At 43.3% G+C, this 23264-nt stretch overlaps 1 protein-coding gene across 1 annotated transcript in view; it reads right to left on the bottom strand.

The window, feature by feature from the left end:
• Positions 1-305: 305 nt before the first annotated feature.
• LOC127005778 (uncharacterized) overlaps positions 306-23264 on the bottom strand; it is a 58551-nt gene continuing 35592 nt past the window's right edge. The window contains exons 3-4 of the mRNA XM_050874872.1: positions 10539-10838; positions 306-473 (exon numbers count right to left, since the gene is read on the bottom strand). Of these exons, the coding sequence (XP_050730829.1) occupies positions 321-473; positions 10539-10748 (363 nt within the window). The 5' untranslated portion in view covers positions 10749-10838 and the 3' untranslated portion in view covers positions 306-320. The remainder of the gene's footprint in view (positions 474-10538; positions 10839-23264) is intronic.

Here is a 23264-nt window from a genome sequence, read left to right as displayed (position 1 = left end):
GGCAATGCAATAACTGCCTTTGAAACCCATGGTAGTAAGCTATGCATGATTCAAAATTGATGAAATGTATACTATTTCCAACCCCTCATTTCTAGTAGTAAAAACATCCATTTGGTAATGAACTAAGAACTAAAAAATTGGGTTGAGAGACCTGCTTCAGACCTCCATATCACTTCCTTTGTATGGATTCAGAGTAGTGCAGTGTGCAGAAAATTCAAGTTATATTTTTTGACACTCTTTTTATCTGTGGCTGCTTGATCTATGGATATGAAACACACTGGTCTTGAGGGCTGACTATATGATTACAAAGATGCTATGATTCACTTACTTTCATTCCACTCTAGGACATTCTGATGGTGGACCCTGAACTCTATGTCTGGCACCAGTGTCATTGCCCGTCGATAGAACTGGATGGCTTCATACAGTCGTCCACTTTGCTCCAACTCAACAGCTTTTTTGAACAATTCTGCTGCCTAAAATGGAAGCATCAATTAATTTTACATATACAGTACCCTCCCGAGTTTTGCGCTTGCTTCATTCCGAAGGTATAGCGCTAAACTCAAGGATCGCTAAACTTGAGGTATTGAAAACACTGAAAGAGCTTATTTGTTCTGACCTGTGGTGAACCTGACTTTTTTTTCCTCCTTTACTCCCTTGTTATCTCAAAATACATACAGTACTGTCTCCAAGTTTGCGATAAATAGGTCGACGTTGTGGGTCGCAAATGTTGAAATCGCAAACTTTGAACCATTATTCTAATGGGGAAAATTGAAAACCATCAACATCTCTTCTGAAATGCCGGGCTGAAAGCTGGCGATAGAGAGAGCCGCATGCCCATGCCTAGCGTGTTCCACGAAAGGACCGGAGACAAGCCGGTCCGAGCTCTCGGCATGAGTGGCGAGAGGGCTCAACTGCCACCGCAAAATGCGAGCCGCGGCACACCGGGCCGTTTGCTCCACACCCCATGAGTGTGTCCTGCCTGTGACCTGCGCTGCGTGAGCCCTGCGGTGGATCCCTGCCACTGCCCTGCCATGCCGGCTTTAGCGCGGACGGCAGAGGGGGACTGGGAGCGAACGGAGAACGCCACGCCGAGGCTTTGAGGGCCCAAATGATGTGGGGGTAGAAGTGTGGGTGGGACCAAGGATGAGAGACATATAAAGGATAGCTCGCTAAGCATTTATTTTTCCCACAATGCACCGCGCTCGTGATGTCACATGTAAACAGAGACGTCACTGGAGACCCACACGTGTGGCCGCGGCGCCACTGGATTGAAGTTTCAGAGAACACCACACTGCATAATATGATGTGTAAATCCTTGAATAAAACCAAAATTCAAATGAGACTCTTGCTGGCGAGGGTCTCCAGCATGTGTCACCGACGTGACGTCATAGAACACGTGACGTCATGGCTAAGTTGATGACGTTTCACTGAACTATTGGCCACGGCCACACGTGTGGGTCTCCAGTGACGTCATGGCTGAGTTGATGACATTTCACTGAACTATTGACCGCGGCTACACATATGGGTCTCCAGTGACATCATGGCTGAGTTGATGACATTTCACTGAACTATTGGCCACGGCCACACATATGGGTCTCCAGTGACATCATGGCTGAGTTGATGACATTTCACTGAACTATTGGCCACGGCCACATATGGGTCTCCAGTGACATCATGGCTGAGTTGATGACATTTCACTGAACTATTGACCAGGCTACACATATGGGTCTCCAGTGACATCATGGCTGAGTTGATGACATTTCACTGAACTATTGGCCACGGCCACACATATGGGTCTCCAGTGACATCATGGCTGAGTTGATGACATTTCACTGAACTATTGGCCACGGCCACACATATGGGTCTCCAGTGACATCATGGCTGAGTTGATGACATTTCACTGAACTATTGACCGCGGCTACACATATGGGTCTCCAGTGACATCATGGCTGAGTTGATGACATTTCACTGAACTATTGGCCACGGCCACACATATGGGTCTCCAGTGACATCATGGCTGAGTTGATGACATTTCACTGAACTATTGACCGCGGCTACACATATGGGTCTCCAGTGACATCATGGCTGAGTTGATGACATTTCACTGAACTATTGGCCACGGCCACACGTGTGGGTCTCCAGTGACGTCATGGCTGAGTTGATGACGTTTCACCGAACTATCCTTAGTTGGGTGGGACCGCGGGGGTGAGGTGAACAATGGCAGTGGGCAGCAGAATACAGTGTTGTGGTGGTGATGCCGCAGTGCGTCCTGATGTCATGACCCCCTCCGCCCCGTTAACTACAGCGGAAACCACCACTTTCTCACGCGCGCCACCCACAAAGTTTGGGTCATATCGCAATTTCAGTTGTCAATAAAAAGCGTATTTTTTGGGTCCCTATTGCAAACTAAGTGAATCGCAAACTTGAAACTCTCACTCCTGGAGACAGTACTGTACCTTGGAAAAAGGAAGAAAACAGTAAGAGAGAATGGGTCGTTATAAAGTCACATATGAAGCCTTATGATTGGCTGAGCTCTGAAAGCACGCTTGTGATTCACTGGGAGTCCGAAGACATCATCACTGGCGCTCACCCAATCGGCGGCCTCACTGCCTTAAGGGGGTCCGTTTTCCTCTAACCGTTGTGGTTACTGGCAACGCCCGTACGCACGTTCGGGAGCGAGTTGTCAGTTGTCCATAACCTGGTGTCACACTGGGACTTTTTCTTCCCACCACGTTGGCGGCAGCTTGAGTAACCGGCAAATCCAACTTTTCCGGGTGTGCGTCACACACGGCCAAGGTCGGTTGCCTGTATCCACATCCACAATGTAAACAAAGCACTTGCCCTGTATCAACATGGCGTCGTCTGCTAAAGTATGGGCTGTTGAGGCTTGTGCTGCCATTACCCAAGTTGTGGACTTGTTGCATTAGTTAAATGGACGGAAGAAGCTGTTGTGGGTGTAGCGTGTCTGTGGGTCCTCCGTGCCAGTTCTCATTGTCACCATTGCACATGAGCGGCCAACGCACCCATCTAGACTCCGACAACATAAACACGTGGATTGAGTAACAACAAACACACACACACACACGCACACACACCACACTCATCATGAACCATGGCAAATGTTTTTCACAAACAAAAATGGCTTTGCCATTTCCTTGAGTGTGTTAGAACTTATTTGGTGAGCGGTTCATACAAACCAAACATACCCAATGGCAAGAAGAGAGCAGTGTTAAAGACGACTGCTCTCTTCTTGCCAAGAGCTAGGTTTGGTTCATGTGAGTCATTCACCAAATACTGCCTAACACACTCAAGAAATGGTGAAGTTGTTTCTGTTTGTCAGAAACATCTGCAATGGATCCTAATGAGTCTGGTGTGTGTGTGTGTGTGTGTGTGTGTGTGTGTTGCTATTCGATCCATGTGTTTAAATGTGGTTGAGTCAAGATGGGTGGGTTGGCCGTGCACTCGCAGTGGTGACAATGAGAACTGGCATGGAGGAACCACAGGCATGCCACACCCACAACTGTTTCTTCCTTCCATTTAACTGCAGCAACAAGTCCACAACTTGGGTAATGGCAGCACAAGCTGTGACAGCCCTTACTTTAGCAGATGACGCCATGTTGATGCAGGGCAAGTGCTTTGTTTATGTTGTGGATGTGGATGCGGGCAACCGACCTTGGCTGTGTGTGACGCACACCAGGAAAAGTTGGAGTTGCTGGTTGCCCAAGCTGAAGCCAACGTGGTGGGAAGAAAAATGCCCAGTGTGACACCAGCTTACAGATAACCGTGAACTCGCTCCCGGTTGGGGGTACAGGCATTGCCCATAACCCCAACGGTCGAATGAAAACGGCCAGTGTGACACCACCTTAACCCGAGAACGTCGGCAGACCCTTTTCAGGGCTTTCACGAGTCGTGGCTGTGGTACGGTGGACCCTAAAAAGGGCTTGCCATAAAACACCTAATTCAAGCTAATTGTAGGCGGTGGTGGCATAGCGCAACCCACCATGAATGCCCTGGGTCATTGTGGTGGGTGAGTGATCTTTAGGTGGGCTTTTTCCGTCATAGGTGGTGCTGTAAGGTCATGGCATAATGAATTAGCTATCCACACAGTAATCACTTGTCAAATTCTCTAAAGTTGACAACAAGCGACTTTTGGCTAGATGCCATGAGTCACGAGACTGTTTATTTTGTAACAAACACCACCCAAAAAGAATGGAGTTTGAGTAAAAGTAAATATTTTTAACGGCTTTATGGGGATCAGAGGAGTACTGTGATGTACGTTCCATGCTCTTTTCTTAGTCTCAAAATGCAGTGTAATTTTGTTTCTTGGCCACTTCTCGGCGTTCCCATATGTCAGGACCCAGAAGATGGACAAACAGAGGATGACCATAGCAGCACAGTTAATTAATAATGACACCAATCAGAGGCAAATACCGAGTGGAGACATGGAGACAAGAATTGTAAATATGATAGGAGAGGGAAGGAAAGCAATTAGTCAGATATATAAAGTCGTAAACATCTAATAAGCACTAACACTACTGAGAGGTTATGGAAAATACCCAGACCCACTTACAGAAAACAGATACCCAGTAGGCGTGGTCAGGAAGTGTGGATAACCATTCAAGAGGACTCTAATATGTCACGTGCGGTGTGACGAAATGCTATAAGCGAATAACTGAAAAGAGAAGTCACTGTGGGGGTGTCTTAAGAGTGCATCACGAATAAGCAGGAGAAGTAGACAATACAACATAATGAGCGAGCCAATGGTTGTTGACAGGAAATATTGGCTACTGGTTATGTAGGAAATGAAGGCGTGTCAAGGATGTAGTTCCGCCTCAAGCAAGGAAAAATGTGACCTAGACAACAGTGGTATGAGCAGACCGAGCCTTGCACTCGCTTCAAGCAGTACTGCTACTCACTCAGCTGAGAATGGCTGTTATGATCTTAATCATGAGTAGAAATTTGAGAATCTAAGGGAAACCGACTGTATTGTCCTGGAGATTATAATGTAGGAGATGTGTAGTAGGATTGTGAGTGGGACAGGATTGTGATTATTTTATTGCGATGTAAAGCAAAGGTAAAAACCACTGGGTGTGGTATAATTTGGTGCTTCCGTGAAATTGTAGTAGATTATACTATAGGAATGTGTTATTAGGATGTGAGGAGAGTATCTAAATATTGTGATGCAAGCAGAAAGAAACAAACCACTGCTTGTGGAACGACGAGTTATTATTATTGGCAACAACTGAGCACATATTGTAGTATTACGTTTAAGACATGTTGTTTGTCATATGTTGTATCCATTGCTGAATATGCCAGAGTGTTATGATCGTCTGAGCATAGAATATTGCATAAGGCAATTACTTTCATTTAATTTTAAATAAATGTATATTTTCTTTTTCTCTTGTTTATCCACGAACACCAGTCTCCAACAACAACTTAAGCCGGATCATGCTGCCAGGGATACGAGACGGTGAGATCATTTATGGAGTAATTAATGAGTGATAAAAGAGTTGTTTTAATACAAGTTAATGCAAATGAAATAAAATGGTAAGAATTAAATACAAGAAAAGAAGGATCCAAAACATAGCCGAAGCCCACGGGTTAAGGCAGTGAGGCCACTGATAGGGTGAACGTCGGTGATGACGTCATCGGACTCTAAGCGAATCACAAGCGTGTTATCAGAACTGTCAACCAATCATAAGGCAGCCGCCTTCAACTGCGGCATCAAAACGACCTGTTCTCTCTTCCCATTTTCTTCCTTTTTCCAAGGCACATATTTTGAGACTCTACATGGACAGGAGTTCCTCACATCCCCCCTCCCACTCCCTAACTTTGGCTTCTCTCTCTCTCTCTCTCTCTCTCTCTCTCTCTCTCTCTCTCTCTCTCTCTCTCTCTCTCTCTCTCTCTCTTGCCATAGCCACAATGTTTGAAGGAAAACGTCCAGTGTGATACTACCTTTTAAGGTAGCGTGCGTGACACCAATGGTAAGTAGACATGACCCGTACATGTCAAAGCAGCGCGAGTCTCGGGGGTGATAATGTGTAAAAGTCAGGATGGTAAGAATTTAGGACTAATCGTGAAACTTGAGGATCACGAAACTCAGATAGCGTGAAACTCGGGAGGGTATTGTATTTTTTTTTTTTTTAAATCTAAAGTGAAAATCTTGAGTCATACAGTAGATCAGACAGTCTCGGGAAGTGAAATGTTGAAACATCGTTAATAGGCACACCTATCACCAAAACGTGGGGTACAATCTTGGCTTAGGGACGGTTTTGGGGGGCCATAGAAGGTAGCGGGCTAAAGAGTGGCCTATCCGGATATTTTGTTTTTATTTATTAATGATCCACGAGACATCCAAGAGTTAAATCAAAGTATGTGCTTATCTTTGTATTCATTCATACACACACTGGTAATATTTCTGTGGGGTCTAATTCACTTATTAGAGTGAAATTCTATTGTGAAAAAGTCACAAATTTGTGTCACTGGCAAAAATGAAACTAGTAATATAAGTTTTGCCACCATAAAATATACACAAATAGATAAATATGAAAGCTCATGAAGTCACAATAAGTGGCATTATCTACTTTGCGCAGTATAAATATGCTATTTAATGGAGGCGGTGGCTGAGTGGTTAGCGTGACGGCCCCGCGTTCAGGAGCTCCAGGAGGGACGCGGGTTCGAATCCTGGCCGCCGCACAGCTGAGGTTTTTCAGTCACCGCTGAGTGGCCTAAGACTACCCACATGCTGGCCTGAAGACCATCCATCAACCCAGGCTCTTGATAACCTCTCCAAAGAGAGGCTCAAGATGAGTTCCGGGGGGCAGCACGAGCCAACACAAGATGGTGCCACTATAAACACATGCCTGCACCAGAACAGGCTGGGCCGACCATCAGGCCCCACGGGGAAGAAGCCTTGGGCCGACCATCAGGCCCCGCTGGGAAGAAGCCTACTGGCGCAATAGGCTGCGATGTAAAAATAAATAAATAAAAAAATAAAAAAATAAAAAAGTCTGATACCCTCAAAATGGTGTGCGCGCTCCCTCTGGCCTCGGAGATATACAGCCTCAATGTTACCAGGCTGTCGTACTCAGCCGATTATATTTCCTGACTTCCTTCCCCCCAAACTGTCTTCTGGGCTCCAATAACGAAACTAATTTATAGTTATCGTTAAAATTTAGATTCTGATGTTTCTTGGCAATAGTTAGGCGTCAGAAACAGGTAAATACTATGCTCTGAGTAAGACAATCTGCCAAAGGTGGCTATACGTATTTTCATATTATTTTTCTGTTGTTTATTCAATGTTGTGTTCAAGAAAATACTCGTAATTTTAATTAGTTTTTGGTTATAAGGATTCTTTATGAAATACAATTATAACGCTACCTCCTCTATTTTAGGAAACGTACTGAATCCTGGATCTGCTCAGGTGATGTTAGGTGCGCCTATTCATCTCAATTAACTATGAGGACATGTTGCAGTTAGTATATGACAGGCTAGTGTCACCTCTGCTGCATCTCCTTACCTTCTGTGAATAGTTTGTTCAACACTGATTGATGTTTCAAGTAAATAATCATCTCTAGGAGCTGCTGCAGGAATATTGTAAGGAGGCTGTTGTTGAGGGACCCCATTTTGGTTGCGTTCACCTGATCGACTGTCTGGTTTGGCTCCCACCCCCCCACCCCACCCCACTACTGCAGGGAGCTGTGCAGGCTAATGAGTGAACCAAACACAGCTGAAACTTGTCAACAGTGGAGATAACTGGATACTCACTCCACCCTTGTTCAGCTCATGTGCTAATCAACTGGTGTCTGCTAGATCTGGCAGTATGCTTGTAGAGCAGACTGTAGCCTATAAACTGATAGGGTAATGACTAGCAACTGCAGCATGAGCAGTACTTAAAGCTTGAGTTTCAATACCAACTAAAGGAGAAGCATGGGTGGGGTGGCCAAGACCATGGTCGCCAAATATGACTCAGGGGAGGCGGTGGCTGAATGGATAGCGTGACAGCGCTGCGTTCAGTATGATGCGAGTTCAATCCCCGCCTGGTGCCACCAAGCTGGGATTTTTCAGCCGCCACCGAGTGGCTCAAAACTACCCACATGCTGTCCAGAAGACCACCCATCAACCCGGACTCTAGATTCTAGGATTAAAGATGAGCTCTGGGAGGGCAGCATGAGCCAATGCAAGATGGCGCCACTATAAACACTCGCCTGCGCCAGAACAGGTTGGGCCGACCATCAGGCCCCACCGGGAAGAAGCCTACTGGCACAATAGGCCACGACGTAAAAAAAAAAAAATAAATAAATAAAAAAATAAAAAAAGGTGTTTTCTGGGGAGGGAGGGGGGTAGTAATTGCCAATTGGGAGAATGTGGTCGCAAAATGAGAATTGGGGTAATGACTGACTGAAGTCACTGAATGCAAATTTGCAAAATATGAACACACCATATATAAAACTTTACTGTATAATATTCCCGGAGATCAACTGACAGCTAAGTACCTTATAGTTCTGGTTGGATCTTAGGTTTAGCCCTATGTAAGATCTAAGGAGTCTAGCAGGTAAGTTCACACCTTTGAATTCTTTCTTTCGAGTTAATGTGTGGTTCAGTTGTAGTGCGGCGACGGCCTGATGAACGAGCCACCCAAAACCCACTTAGCCAGTGGGGTACCTCTTTGGCCGACTCGGTATCAATCCCAGGCAGCCGGGGAATACCCTCATTTTGTCTTGATTAATTTCTCGTGTTATTTCGATACACGCAGAGGCCGTGTTGAGAAATAGGAAGGATTGAGAAAAGAAGCTCGCGGGGCATTACAGTGGTGGCATAGCGGTGGGCATCCTCTCCTGCAGTTCTGTTGAGTTTCCCCGAAGGGGTAACAGGTAGGATGGCCCATGCTCCGAGGTTGATAGAAAATGGGAATGTTGGAGGTAGTATGTCTAAAAGGGACATTGTGGAGTTATGTCTCAAAGGGACATTGTCAACACACAGAAATTAATCTACATAGGGGGGAAAGCTGTGTAGTGCGGCGACGGCCTGATGAACAAGCCTCCCAAAACCCACTTAGCCAGTGGGGTACCTCTTTGGCCGACTTGGTAAGGAGTGGCTCTCCCGTCACGCTGGTCGCGGGTTCAATCCCAGGCAGCCGGGGAATACCCTCACTCTTGATTAATTTCTCGTGTTATTTCGATACACGCAGAGGCCGTGTTGAGAAATAGGAAGGATTTAGAAAAGAAGCTCGTCGGGGCATTACACAGTGGGCTCCCTTAACCCGGTAGCAGCGACGGGCCAAATTTGTGGCTTCACCGTGTAGCAGTGACGGGCCAAATTTGTGCCATGATATTTACCCCCCAAAATAGATGATACATAATCTGATCACAAATGCTTTGATATATATTATAAAATGGTTTGTGTGAGGGGTGATTTTTCTCTCATTTTTCTTGCTTGGAGGGACCATTAAGAAACATGATCCCCGCTGCTACTGGGTTAATTTAATTTATTTCCAACACTTGCAATGCCCACACGTAATTTTGACACTCTCTCTCTCTCTCTCTCTCTCTCTCTCTCTCCAAATACACAGCTCAAAAGAAAAAGCTTAACAAGATATTCCTATTCTGTTCAAGGTATTTCTTTTTTATCAGGTGTTGAGAGCAATTATAAAACACTGGAAAATCAATAAGCTTTCAAATGATATACAATGCAATATTCATGAATGAAATCTTTATGGAAATATCAATGTTTTATTAATTTCAATGTTCAAACCTCTTACGTACAAGGAAGTCTGGATTGTCCTCTGTGTCATATACAGGTAACTCTTAATTTATGCGAGTTTGGTTTTCGCGTTTTTGAACTAACATGGGATCCAAATAAATGTTTAATTTACACGTTTTTTTTCACTTATACACGATATTTTAGGGAGTGGCCACCAGATATCTAACGCAACTACTGACTGGACACACGGCCACACAGCTGAGCTCAGTTCTTCTTGCACGCCACTTGAACAACAATACAGTACCCATGCTACCACGCTACTCAACAACAACAACAACACCCTCGCTGCTGTGCTACCACGAGGGGAAGGGCAGCCAGAGGAGGAACCACAAGAGGGAGAAGAGTCAGAGTGATACAGTAGGCAATAAAGGTACAAACCTACCTCTTGTTTAATTTATATTGTTTTTGATTTACGCGACCTTTTCAAGGACACAATACTCGCATAAATCGAGAGTTACCTGTACTGGGGCAAAGGGGTTAAACTTACTGATAACCGTAAGCAGAGGCACAGAAGCCCTGTCCTCCATCCACTTGTTACCTTACAACACTAATAATCTTGTTATTTTCTAGAGAAAAATATAAAATACATATCAGGACCTTTATATACCTCTAAATTTTAAAAAGAAGTGAGGGATGAATGTTTTTGATGACTGTTAGAAGGTCATAATCTGATAAAAATTGACAACTATTGCTCTAGGGCCCCAACTATTACTCATAACAATATATTATGCACCCAAAACATTGAATCTGCATAAACAATTCCATAAGCTTCATACCTTTGTTTCAACATCTGGAGTAACTTCCTCCATATGAGCACTGCTGTCAACATCAGGCTCACCATAATCCTTATTCTCTCCTGCTTCACTGATGTTTGCACCAACACTATCACTATCAACGTCCTTTTTAGGAGAACTCTGCAAAGCTTTCAGACTTCCTTTAGGAAGGTTGGGGGACACTTCTGTGGCTTTTGAGGGAGACTGCTGCATGGACTCATTGCACAGACCTCTCTGAACCTGAGCACCTTCCAGTTCACGTTGCCATTCCTTGCGAAAGGTAGCCAGCACAGCTTCAGGGTCCTGCAAAGACATCATGGAAACAAATATTAAAAAATGACACCGACTATAAATTCGTAGTAACTGAGGAAAAGGAATGTTTCGTTCAGTCGGCGCAACATCTGTGGTCATATGCCGGAGAGAGACAGAAGGGGAAGGAATTATAGGAAAAGGGAACAGATCCCAGGAGACGGGACACAACCAATGATTAATACCTGGTACCCATTCCCTGCTGGGTGGACAGGGGCGTAGGGTATTGGAAAAGCCGCCCAAATTTTTCCACTCCACCCGAGAATCGAACCCGGGCTCTCTCGGTTGTAGTAACCATAGCTGGGCATTATCGCGATACTTTATCACTGATAACAAAATTGGGATATCGGCCATCCGCTACTTATTTTAATATATATCGGTATCTTCGTTACTTTTGTAACCAAACTAGCGATAATCGCTACTTTTTCCCGCCTCTCAGAAAAAAAAACCGTTGTCTCCTCCCTACTGCACATGCGTGGTTATTTTTTATGTTACTCAAAAATCAATATATCAAAGAGAAAAATCATTTAACTTTGCCCCCAAAATTATTATTCACTGCCTCAAATTTGATATTCCATATTCGTTTGTGAGCATGCCATGGTATTGAAGGCACCTGGTGAAGTGTATTTGGTTTCCCATCATCGAAAAGCGCACACTGGTCTCCCGTGAACTGCGCATGTTGAGACCAGTAAGCGTAGCCCTGTACAGTCTCACAAAGCTTTTTATCACATTAAGAGTTGCTGGAAGGCTGAATCAGACAAACAGTACCACTATCCTCGCTGTTTCTAGAACGACACTCTGTACATATAAATACAACTCGTACAGAGTGTCATTCTAGAAACAGCGAGAATAGTGGTAGTGGTACTGTATGTCTGATTCAGCCTTCCGGCAACTCTTAATTACGGTTAAAAAGCTTTGTGAGACTGCACAGGTCTACGCTTGCTGGTCTGAGCATGCGCAATTCACGAGAGACCAGTGTTTGTAAACAAAAGCGCCAGCTTTTGACGGTGGGGCCGCCAAATAACACAACACCGGTTCAGGCGTTTCTAGAATTACCGTCCATATGTACGTGTCAACGTGTGGTTTTAAGGTTTTGTAAGTTTTCTAAAATACAGATGATGAAAATTTGAGTTCATCTATGTTTTTTATTTGAAATATCAATATAGTATCATTTTCGCCTATCGGACTTATCGCTAGCTAGTATTGGAATTGTGGATTTATATCGGTTATCGCCTATATTTGCGTTTCCAGTTAACGAATATCGGTTATCACCGTTAAGGTTTTCCATTATCAGTTATCGGTTATCGGGAATAAGGTTTTTTGTTATCGTGCCCAGCTATGGTAGTAACGGAGGGAAACTTTGAATTTTAAGGGTAGGCAATGCCTGCTAATAGACTTGTTTGCTCAACTTGAGGTAACGATGGATTGGAAATCTACCAGCCCAATATGGTAGGGCAGTGAGGTTGAATTTTCAATGTGAACAGTATTTTTGATGTTACAGCCAGTTTAAGTACATATACATTTCTGTGCTCCAAAACAACTGGCATCATGTTATGACGCCACCACATGACAGCAGCACTCCACTGCTCCCGGCTGCAGAGCACCAACCAGTCAAGCAGCCTCTCCACAGTACCATCAACGTGCATTACCACTACTACCGCAAGATGGCCAGGAATCCTCCTTCAGGTGATGTGATAGGTTCACTGTGTTTGTGAATAGATAAGTTGTAGTCTATAAGGAAGAAGTGGATAGACAGGGACAAGTGGCTTATGACAACAGGCAAGTGATATCTGTGTAATGAAATGTATAGCTAGACAGATGGACGAACTCATAGAAGAACAGGTAGAACGAGGTATATGTCATCCTTTCCCCACACGAACCAAGCATTCGCTTGTTTTCGTCAACCTAACACCCACCTCCCACAACACTGAACTCGACTCAGTCAATCTTTATTAATTATTTTGTATATATGTACTATTATTGATGAAAGAAGTACTGGTAGGCTAAAGCCTTGTTATATTTACTTGTGCCATAACTAGAGGAGGTCAAACTGTAAATTTTGGTTTACAGCATCCTGCCATTTTTTTCTTGTTGTTGTTGTTGTTCCTTTTATTTCATTTTTGTTTTTTCAGAGAAGTCACCCTTTTCATGAAGGGTGGCCCTACCTGAAACAATGAAGCAAGTTTACAATAGTTCATGATCATGATCATCTCATCGACGCCTGCTCCTAGGAACTCCCGCCAGGGGATGGCCATGGCAGAAGAGCTTCCAACTTTCTCTATCCAGACACTCCCTCCTTGCCTGCTAAAAGTTTCTCATGGATCTTTCCCCCCTCTCCCTAACGTACTCTTGCACCTTATCTCTCCATTTCACTGGAGGTCATCCTCCAACATTCCCTCCCTCAATCTCACTCACATACACCCTTCTGGTCATCTTACTCTCCTCCATTCGCTCCATGTGGCCAAACCACTTTAAAGTCTGTCGCTCCACTTCTTCCACCACTCCACACTTCTTCCCTTCACCCCTGTGACACATTCCAAAACACTCATACACACTTTCATTACTCACTCCATCCATTCTACTCACACCACATACACTCCTCAAATAACTCATTTCCACTGCCTGCACTCTAGACCTCTGACTTTCATTCCAGGCCCATGTTTGGCTTGCATATGTGAGGGTTGGTTCTATTATTGTATTTCTCAAATCCCTCTTTACCTCCATGCTCACACTTCTGCCAGTCATGATACGTCCCAAAGACCCTACCACCTTTCTTCTTGCAATGCCCTTTCTCTTGTCTCTCCTGTACCACCATGCTTACACATAACTGATCCGAGGTACGTAAACTCATTAACACATTCCCCACATTATGGCAAGAGCTTGTCCCGCTCCCCTTGTGATTCCTTCCTTTGTCTATTACATCAGTCTCCCACGCGCTACCAAAGCGAGAGGAGGTGAGCGTCATCTCAACTGGCTGAGAAATGTCAAGAGCAGCAGAAAAGTGGTGGCTCACCAGTGGCCCAACACATCACACAATAATAATATATAGTAGGAGGAGGTAGGAAGACACCAACCGAATGGGAGTGAGCCACTCCCAGTGAGGATATATGGGAAGCGAGGAGGGTGCTGAAGCCCTTCAAAGACCCTTCCCATGTCCTCACTAACCATTTCCCTTTTGTCTCATCAGCACCAGAGAGCAGTTCAGCATGCTCTCTAAAGACAGTTCCTCTCTCTTTCTACACCACACTACATTCACACAACACACAACTTTTCCTGAAATTCAAAATTCAAAATGGCGAAAAATAACACTGCCTCGGTGTCCCGGCTGGAGGGGGGGACCATAAATTCTCCCAGGGAGGACTCCCTGGGATAAAATAAAAAAATAATAAAAAAAAGTCCGCTACTCACTGCTCCAAAAAAGAATTAAAAGAGGTGGCCAAAAGAAAGATCAATTTTAGAAGGAGAGGTGTCCTGATACCCTCCTCTTGAAAGAGTTCAAGTCGTAGGCAGGAGGAAATACAGATGAAGGAAGATTGTTCCAAAGTTTACCAGCGTGAGGGATGAAAGAGTGAAGATGCTGGTTAACTCTTGCATAAGGGGTTTGGACAGTGTAGGGATGAGCATGAGTAGAAAGTCGTGTGTAGCGGGGCTGCGGGAGGGGGGGAGGCATGCAGTTAGCAAGTTCAGAAGAGCAGTCAGCGTGGAAATATCGATAGAAGATAGAAAGAGAGGCAACATCGTGGCGGAATTTAAGAGGTAGAAGACTATCAGTAGGAGGAGGAGAGCTGATGAGACGAAGAGCCTTAGACTCCACTCTGTCCAGAAGAGCTGTGTGAGTGGAGCCCCCCCACACTTGAGATGCATACTCCATACGAGGGCGGACAAGGCCCCTGTATATGGATAGCAACTGCGCGGGGGAGAAGAACTGGCGGAGACGATACAGAACGCCCAACCTCGAGGAAGCTGATTTAGCGATAGAGGAGATATGAAGTTTCCAGTTGAGATTTTGAGTTAAGGATAGACCGAGGATGTTTAGTGTTGAAGAAGGTGACAGCTGAGTGTTGTCGAAGAATAGGGGATAGGTGTTTGGAAGATTGTGTCGAGTTGATAGGTGGAGAAATTGAGTTTTTGAGGCATTGAAGGACACAAGGTTCCTTTTACCCCAATCGGAAATGATAGCAAGGTCTGAGGTTAAGCGTTCTGCAGCCTCCAGTCTGGAGTCGTGTACTTCCTGATGTGTTGGTCTTCTACTGAAAGAAGTTGAATAATGCAGAGTGGAGTCGTTGGTGTATGAATGGACAGGACAGTTTGTTATGGAAAGAAGATCATTGATGAATAACAGGAAGAGAGTGGGTGATAGGACAGAGCCCTGTGGAACGCCACTGTTGATAGATTTAGGGGATGAGCAGTGACCGTCTACCACCGCAGAGATAGAATGGCCGGAAAGGAAACTGGAGATAAAGGAACAGAGAGAGGGATAGAATCCGAAAGAGGGCAGTTTAGAAAGCAAAGACTGGTGCCAGACTCTATCGAAGGCTTTCGATATGTCTAGCGCAACAGAGAAAGTTTCACCGAAACGGCTAAGAGAGGATGACCAAGAGTCACTTAAGAGAGCAAGAAGATCGCCAGTAGAACGCCCCTTGCGGAACCCATACTGGCGATCAGATAGAAAGTTAGAAGTGGAAAGGTGCTTTTGAATTTTCCAGTTAAGGATTGATTCAAAAGCTTTAGATAGACAGGAAAGTAAAGCTATAGGGTGGTAGTTTGAGGGATTGGAACGGTCACCCTTCTTAGGCACAGGCTGTACAAAGGCATACTTCCAGCAGGAAGGAAAGGTAGATGTTGACAGGCAGAGACGAAAGAGTTTGACCAGGCAGGGTGTCAGCACAAAAGCACAGTTTTTAAGGACAATAGGAGGCACTCCATCAGGTCCATAAGCCTTCTGAGAGTTGAGGCCAGAGAGGGCATAGAAAACATCATTTGAAAGAATCTTAATAACAGGAGTCAGAGGGGGGATGAGTAGGAGGAATATGCCCAGAATCATCCAGGGTGGAGTTCTTACAGAAAGTTTGAGCAAAGAGTTCAGCCTTAGAGCAGATGAGACGGCAGTGCTGCCGTCAGGGTTAAGGAGAGGAGGGAAAGAGGAAGAAGTGAAATTGGAGGAGATATTTTTGGCTAGATGCCAGAAGTCACGGGAAGAATTAGAAGAAGCAAGGTGTTGACACTTTCTATTAATAAAAGAAGTTTTGGTAAGTCAGAGAATAGATTTGGCACGATTCCGGGCTAAAATGTAAAGGTCATAGTTAGCGGGAGTTCGAAGGCTCTGGAACCTTTTGTGAGCTGCCTCTCTATCGTTTATAGCATGAGAACAAGCGTGATTAAACTAAGGCTTTTTAGCATGAGGAGTAGAGAAAGTACGTGGAATGTATGCCTCCATTCCAGAGACAATCACCTCTGTGATGCGCTGAGCACACACAGAGGGGTCTCTCTCCTGGATGCAGTAATCATTCCACAGGAAATCGGAAAAGTACATCCTCAGGTCGTCCCACCGAGCTGAAGCAAAATGCCAGAAGCACAGCCTCTTCGGCAGGTCTAGAGGATGTACAGAAATACAGAAAGGTACAGAAATACAGAAAGGTACAGAAATAAGGTTATGATCGGAGGAGCCCAACGGAGAGAACAGTTTGACAGAGTAAGCAGAAGGATTAGAGGTAAGGAAGAGGTCTAGAATGTTGGGCCTGTCTCCAAGACGGTCGGGAATACGAGTAGGGTGCTGAACCAACTGCTCTAGGTCGTTGAGGAGAGCAAAGTTGTAGGTCTGTTCACCAGGCTGGTCAGTGAAAGAGGATGAAAGCCAAAGCTGGTGGTGAACATAGAAATCTCCCAAGATGGAGATTTCAGCAAAGGGAGAGTGAGTCAAGATGTGCTCCACTTCAGAGTTCAAATAGTCAAAGAATTTTACATAGTTAGTAGAGTTAGGTGAGAGATAAACAGCACATATGTATTTAGTAATAGAATGACAATGAAGTCTTAGCCAGATGGTGGAAAATTCAGAAGAGTCAAGGTCGTGGGCACGAGAGCAAGTGATGTCGTTCCGCACGTAGGCGCAACATCCAGCTTTGGATTGAAATTTAGGATAAGAGATAGTAGGAGGGAACAGAGTAAAGGTTGCTGTCAGTAGCCTCAGAAATCAGTGTTTCGGTGAGGAAGTGAAGATGAGGTTTAGAGGAGGAGAGATGGTGTTCCACAGAATGAAAATTAGAACGAAGACCACGAATGTTGCAGAAATTGATAAGGAGGAGGTTCGAGGAGTTATCACGACACCTCTCAAGTCGGCAGCCAGAAGGAGAGTCCTTCCTGGGGGAATTTATGGTCCACCCCCCCAGGCGGGGACTCCGAGGCAGTGTTTTCGTTAGCCATTTTGAATTTTGAATTTCGGGAAAAGGTGTGTGTGTTGTGTGAATGTAGTGTGGAGTAGAAAGAGAGAGGAACGGTCTTTAGAGAGCATGCTGAACTGCTCTCTGGTGTTGATGAAACAAAAGAGAAACGGTTATTGAGGACATGGGAAGGGTCTTTGAAGGGCTTCAGCACCCTCCTCGCTTCCCATATATCCTCACCGAGAGTAGCTCGCGCCCGTTTGGTAGGTGTCTTCCTACCTACTCCTAGGATAGTCGTGGATGTTGCGAGAAAATTTATCTGAATGAAGGCTATGCTGCAGCAAGAAACAAACTGTGACCACTGTGATGATAAGCCACATCTTTGTCTTCCTTGCTTTACTGAGAAACATAAGTGTAGAATAGTGTGTTTCAACAGGTACTAAGTCATGTCAGTCATTATTATGTGAAAAAAAAAAAAAAAAAAAAAAGTTATAATATAAAACAAAAAAAAAAAAAAAAAAAAAAAAAAACATGAAAATGATGTTACTTTGGTGTAGATAGTGTTTCAGGTACTAAGTCATGACAATCATAATTATGTGGGGAAAAAAAAAAAAAAAAAAAAATCTTTCAGTTATAATAGTGTGTTTCAGGTACTAAGTCATGACAATCATAATTATGTGGGAAAAAAAAAAAAAAAAAAAAAATCTTTCAGTTATAATAGTGTGTTTCAGGTACTAAGTCATGACAATCATAATTATGTGAAAAAAAATTCTTTGTTATAATGAAAAAAAAAAAAAAAAAAAAAAAAAAAAAAGGAAAATGCTGTTACTTTGGTGTAAAATATAGTGTTTCAGGTAATAAGTCATGCCAATCATTATTATGTGAAAAGGAAATTAATTTTGTTAAAACAAACAGTAAAATTATGTTAATTTGATATTCCTGAGACATTTTTTTAGTTTTGTGTCAGCAATTTTTCTTGCAGTTTATTAATATACTTTGGATGGCAATGATATGTGAGTGTTTCATTTAAGCCTTTGTGATCAAGAAAACAAACAATCCAATTACATATTAGCCTATAAAAGGGATAGAAAATATGCTAATTATCAAGTTCTGAATTTTTTTATTTTTTGGCCACCAGTGGAACAATATGTACCAGAACATAGTCTGATATGGTACACTGGTGAACCAACACGCGGGTAACGTGTTAACCTCCTCCATTTCTTCACCATTCAAAATTATTTTGCATTCTCTTTCACATTCAATTCCCACTCTATATGGGCGTACAAAATCCACAACCTCACTTCTACTCCACTCACAAACCATCAATTTACTTTTGTTGACATTTACTTTCAGCTTTCTACTTCTACATACCCTATCAAAAATGCTGACCAAATTTTGTAGGTCACTTTCATTTTCTGCAATGACCACTGTGTCATCAGCAATAAGATTGAATTCAGTACCCACTTCCTTCCCTCAGTGAACATTTTTACTCCAACTTCCCCAACTTTGCCCTTAATTTCTCTCATAACACCATCCATATAAATACTGAACAACCATGGTGACATGACACACCCCTGTCTTAAGCCCACTTTTATCTCAAAATGTTCACTTGTTTCTCCACTAATTTTAAAACATGTGGATGCATCCTCATAGAAAGACTTCATTGCAGTAAGCAGTTTTCCTCCCACACCATATATCTTTAAAACACCCCACAATGCCAGCCAATTGACTCTGCCATAAGCTTTTTCTAAATCCATGAAGGTAGCGTATAGTTCTTTCCTTTTGGTAATATTTTTCTACTACCATCCTGAAGGCAAATATCAGATCCACACATTCCCTTCCCTTCCTGAAGCCTCCTTGTTCTTCACTGATTTTCTCTTCTGTAAGTCTTTGCACCCTCTCTATTATGACTTTTCCATATACCTTTCCGGGTGTACTCAGGAGACTTATACCTCTATAGCTCCCACATTCCCCTCTCCTGCCCTTCCCCTTGTAAACTGGGACAATGATGGCTTTTGTCCAGTCTGCTGGCACCCCCCCCCCTCCCCCCTTCCCATGCTACTTCATATATCTTGACCATCCATTTAACAACTACATCTCCTCCACACTTCAACATTTCTGCTGTGATTCCATCAATTCCTGCTGCCTTTCCATTTTTAATCTTCTTATTGCTTGATTTACTTCTTCATATGTTATAGTTCTTTCTTCATATACTCCTCCTCTACCTCCACTCAAAACTGCTGCTGTTACGGCTGCTGGACGTCCATCCTCAAAATTCATTAAGTTTTTTAACTATTCTCTCCATCTCTCTTTCACAGTTTCCCCGTCTTTCAACATCTTTCCATTCTCATCCATAACTTCATTTATTTTACTTGGGGAGATATTTTCTGCATTCCTTTCATTCTTTACTTCTTTCCAATATGATTTTGTTTCCTTTATATTTTTCATTTAGTCTTTTTCCAAAGTCTTCATCAACTCTCTTCTTACTTTCTTTTATTGCTTGTTTTAATTTCATTTTGCATTCTCTTTATTTCTTTTCCCTTTCCCTTTTTATTTGCTCAGCCACATTTCTTTCTTGAGTTTTCTTAAAAAGTTCCCTTTTCTCTTTTACTATCCTCCCTATCTCTTTTGTCCACCATGAATTTCCTTTTCTTTTCAATCCCTCACCACTTTCATCCCTTACACTTTTTTGTTGTAGCTAACATTATTTCTTTAAATGTTCAAAAACTTTTTCAATATCTGTACTATCTTTTACACTTTCCCATTTTTCATTTAAGGCATCTGCCATTTCATGTTTATACTCCTCTTTTATTTCTTTTCCCTGTAACTTTTCTAACTTCAATATTTCCTTTTTTACTTCACTTTTCTTTTCAAACACCCACTTTTCCTTCAGCCTTAATTTTGCCAGCACTGGAAGATGGTCAGAGTCATCAAACATTTCTCTTACTACCTTTGCGTCACAAATATCGTTCCTAAGTCTTCCATCTACTGCCACATAATCAATCAATCCTTTCTGCTCATAATCTTTCCCCCTCCTCCACGTGTATCAGTGGATATTCTTGTGCTGAAAGAAGTTGATCGCTAGGAATAGCCCCATAGCTGGGCGTTATTGCAATAAGTTATCGCGATACTTTATCGCTGATAACAAAATCGGGTTATCGGCCATCCGCTACTTATTTAAATATATATCAGTATCTTTGTTACTTTTGTAACCAAACTAGCGATAATCGCTACTTTTTTCCGCCTCAGAAAAAAAAACGTTGTCTCCTCCCTACTGCGCATGCGTGGCCCAGGCGCCTGGTGTTGTATGAAAAAACTTCAGGGTATGAAATATCTTTGGTGAAGAGATTTCATACTTAGATCTTCAACATTAAAACACTAGTTTTTTTATGTTAGACTCAAAAATCAATACCATACCCTCTCGAGTTTCGCACTATCCGAGTTTCACGATTCTCAAGTTTAGCGCTTAGTCCTAAATTCTTACCATCACGACTTTTGCGCATTACCGCCACGAGTTTCATGTTGCTTTGACATGTACTGGTCACGTCGACCTACCGTCAGCGTTATGAGTGCTGCCTTAAAAGGCGGTGTCCGACCATTGGAGCTATGGGCAACCGCAATTGCCCGTATGCCCAACCGGGAGCGGGTTGTTGGTTGTCCGTATGAATGGAAAACGGTTGTGAGTACGAGCGTGGGTACCGAACGGCTGCATGTAAACAAACAGACGACGGCAGTGGCTGAGGAGTGAGGAGCAGTGGAAGATGGCCCACCAAGAGACTCGTAAAATGGACTGGCAGAGCTGCTTTGCTTACTATTTGATTGACAAGATAAGAGAACACCCCGTGCTGTGGAACCACAGTCCAAAAATCTTTTTCTCAAGTCTATGAAAATTGTAGATCTGGTGTTGTTTTCCTTTTCTTCTTCTTCTTTTGACCTGTAATGCATGGCAGTGATGGTGAAAAGTAATAGTGAAAAATAGCCAAAAAGGGCATAGAAAAGCAAAATCAGGGAAAGAAAAGGACAGAAAAACACCTAAGTTCAGGGTGAAGTGTACAAGTGTGCACTGTTAAGTAACTAAGGGCTGCTTTCACAGTCACTTTGTTTGTTTTGATCGTTACCAATGGCGGCGATCGCCGCTTAGTATTTCACGTGAAACTGGCCGGGTAGTGGTGGCTGCAGACGAAGCGAGAGGTGTTGAGTGTGTGGTAAGTGCGGGGCTAGGCTAACCCCACAGCCGCCACTACCCATCGGCCAGTTTCACGTGGAAATACTATAGCAGCGATCGCCACCATTGGTAACGATCAAAACAAACAAAATGACTGTGAAAGCGGCCCTAAGTGCATGTTGTGAAGTATAAAAGTGTGGAGAAGGAGGACCTAAGAAGCGATACAAAGCGTTACAGGTCAAAAGAAGAAGAAGAAGGTCCACTACACTGGCTGGTGTTGCGAGAAATATCTCCCCGATGAAATTAGTCATTCTGCTGTCCACCATGCATGCACGCTGTGGGAATACACAGCATTAAAAGTACTAATTTGCCTGGTTTTGTTCTAGTCTGTCTGCTTGTGATCTTTGTGAGCGGTGAGGGAAATATGGAAACAGTAAACAAGTTGAACCTCTCTGCGAGCTATTTTGCGGCGGCGGCAGCGGTTTACATTCAATAGGCATTGAAAAGTCAATCATGATATTAGTGATTTCATGATTTTCAACAGAAAGAGTTAGCAGATTATTTCATAACACAGAAAACCACCAGAAAAATATAGGTTTGTCCAACTGTCCCATGGGTGACCACGAGCGACCGCCCTTACTTTAGCAGACGACTCAACGTGGATCACAAGCGTGTATTCAAAACTGCCATCCAAGTGTAAGGCAGCCGCCTTCAACTGCGGCTTAAAAACGAACTGTTCTTACTTCCTATTTTCTGCCTATTAACAAGGTACGTATTTTGAGATAACAAGGGAGTAAAGTCGAAAAAATTGGGATAACAAGGGAGTAAAGTCGGAAAAGTTATGATATTCCATATTCGTTTGTGAGCATGCCATGGTATTGAAGGCACCCGGTATTGTTATTTGGTGTCCCATTGTCAAAAGCTGGTGCTTTTGTTTACAAACACTGGCCTCTCATGAACTGCGCATGTTCAGACCAGTAAGGGTAGACCTGTACAGTCTCACAAAGCTTTTAACACATCAAAAGTTGCTGGAAGGCTGAATCAGATATACAGTACCACCATCCTTGCTGTTTCTAGAACAACACTCTGTTAACATAAATAAAACTCAAACAAAGTGTCGTTCTAGAAACAGCGAGGATGGTGGTAGTGGTACTGTATGTCTGATTCAGCCTTCCAGCAACTCTTAATTATGGTTAAAAAGCTTTGTGAGACTGTACAGGGCTACACTTGCTGGTCTGAGCTTGCACAGTTCACGAGAGGCCAGTGTTTGTAAACAAAAGCGCCAGCGTGTGGTTTTCAGGTTTTGTAAGTTTTCTAAAATACAGATAATGAAAATTTGAATTCATCAATGTTTTTTATTTGAAATATCAATATAGTATCGTTTTAGCCTATCGAACTTATCACTAGCTAATATTGGAATTGTAGATTTATATCGGGTATCGGTTATCGCCTATATTTGTGTCTCCAGTCAACGAATATCGGTTATCACTGATAAGATTTTCCATTATCAGTCATCGGTTTTCTGTTATCGTGCCCACCTATAAATAGCCCCATCTCAGCACAGACGTCCACCAGCCACTCTACATTTTCATTCTTTCCAGGTATCCCCCATTTTCCCACCACATCCATCACCCACTTTAGCATTTATATCTCCCATCATAATAAGTTTCCTTTCTTTCTCAAAACTCTTCAAACATGCATTCACTTCCTCCCAAAAAGCTTCCCTTTCCCTCAGTCCTTTTTTACTTTTCACATATACTGGTGCATAAATACACACCCACACATACTTTACTCAACCTACTTTTCCTTTCACCCACACAATTCTTGATCCCTTCCAACCATAGTCAGTCACATCATTCCACACTCTTTCAAACATCA

The sequence above is a fragment of the Eriocheir sinensis genome, chromosome 31 (genome assembly GCF_024679095.1).
Source record: "Eriocheir sinensis breed Jianghai 21 chromosome 31, ASM2467909v1, whole genome shotgun sequence".
Lineage (NCBI taxonomy): Eukaryota > Metazoa > Arthropoda > Malacostraca > Decapoda > Varunidae > Eriocheir > Eriocheir sinensis.
Note: the sequence above shows the minus strand (reverse complement) of the source record. Positions and strands in the feature narration are given on the sequence as shown.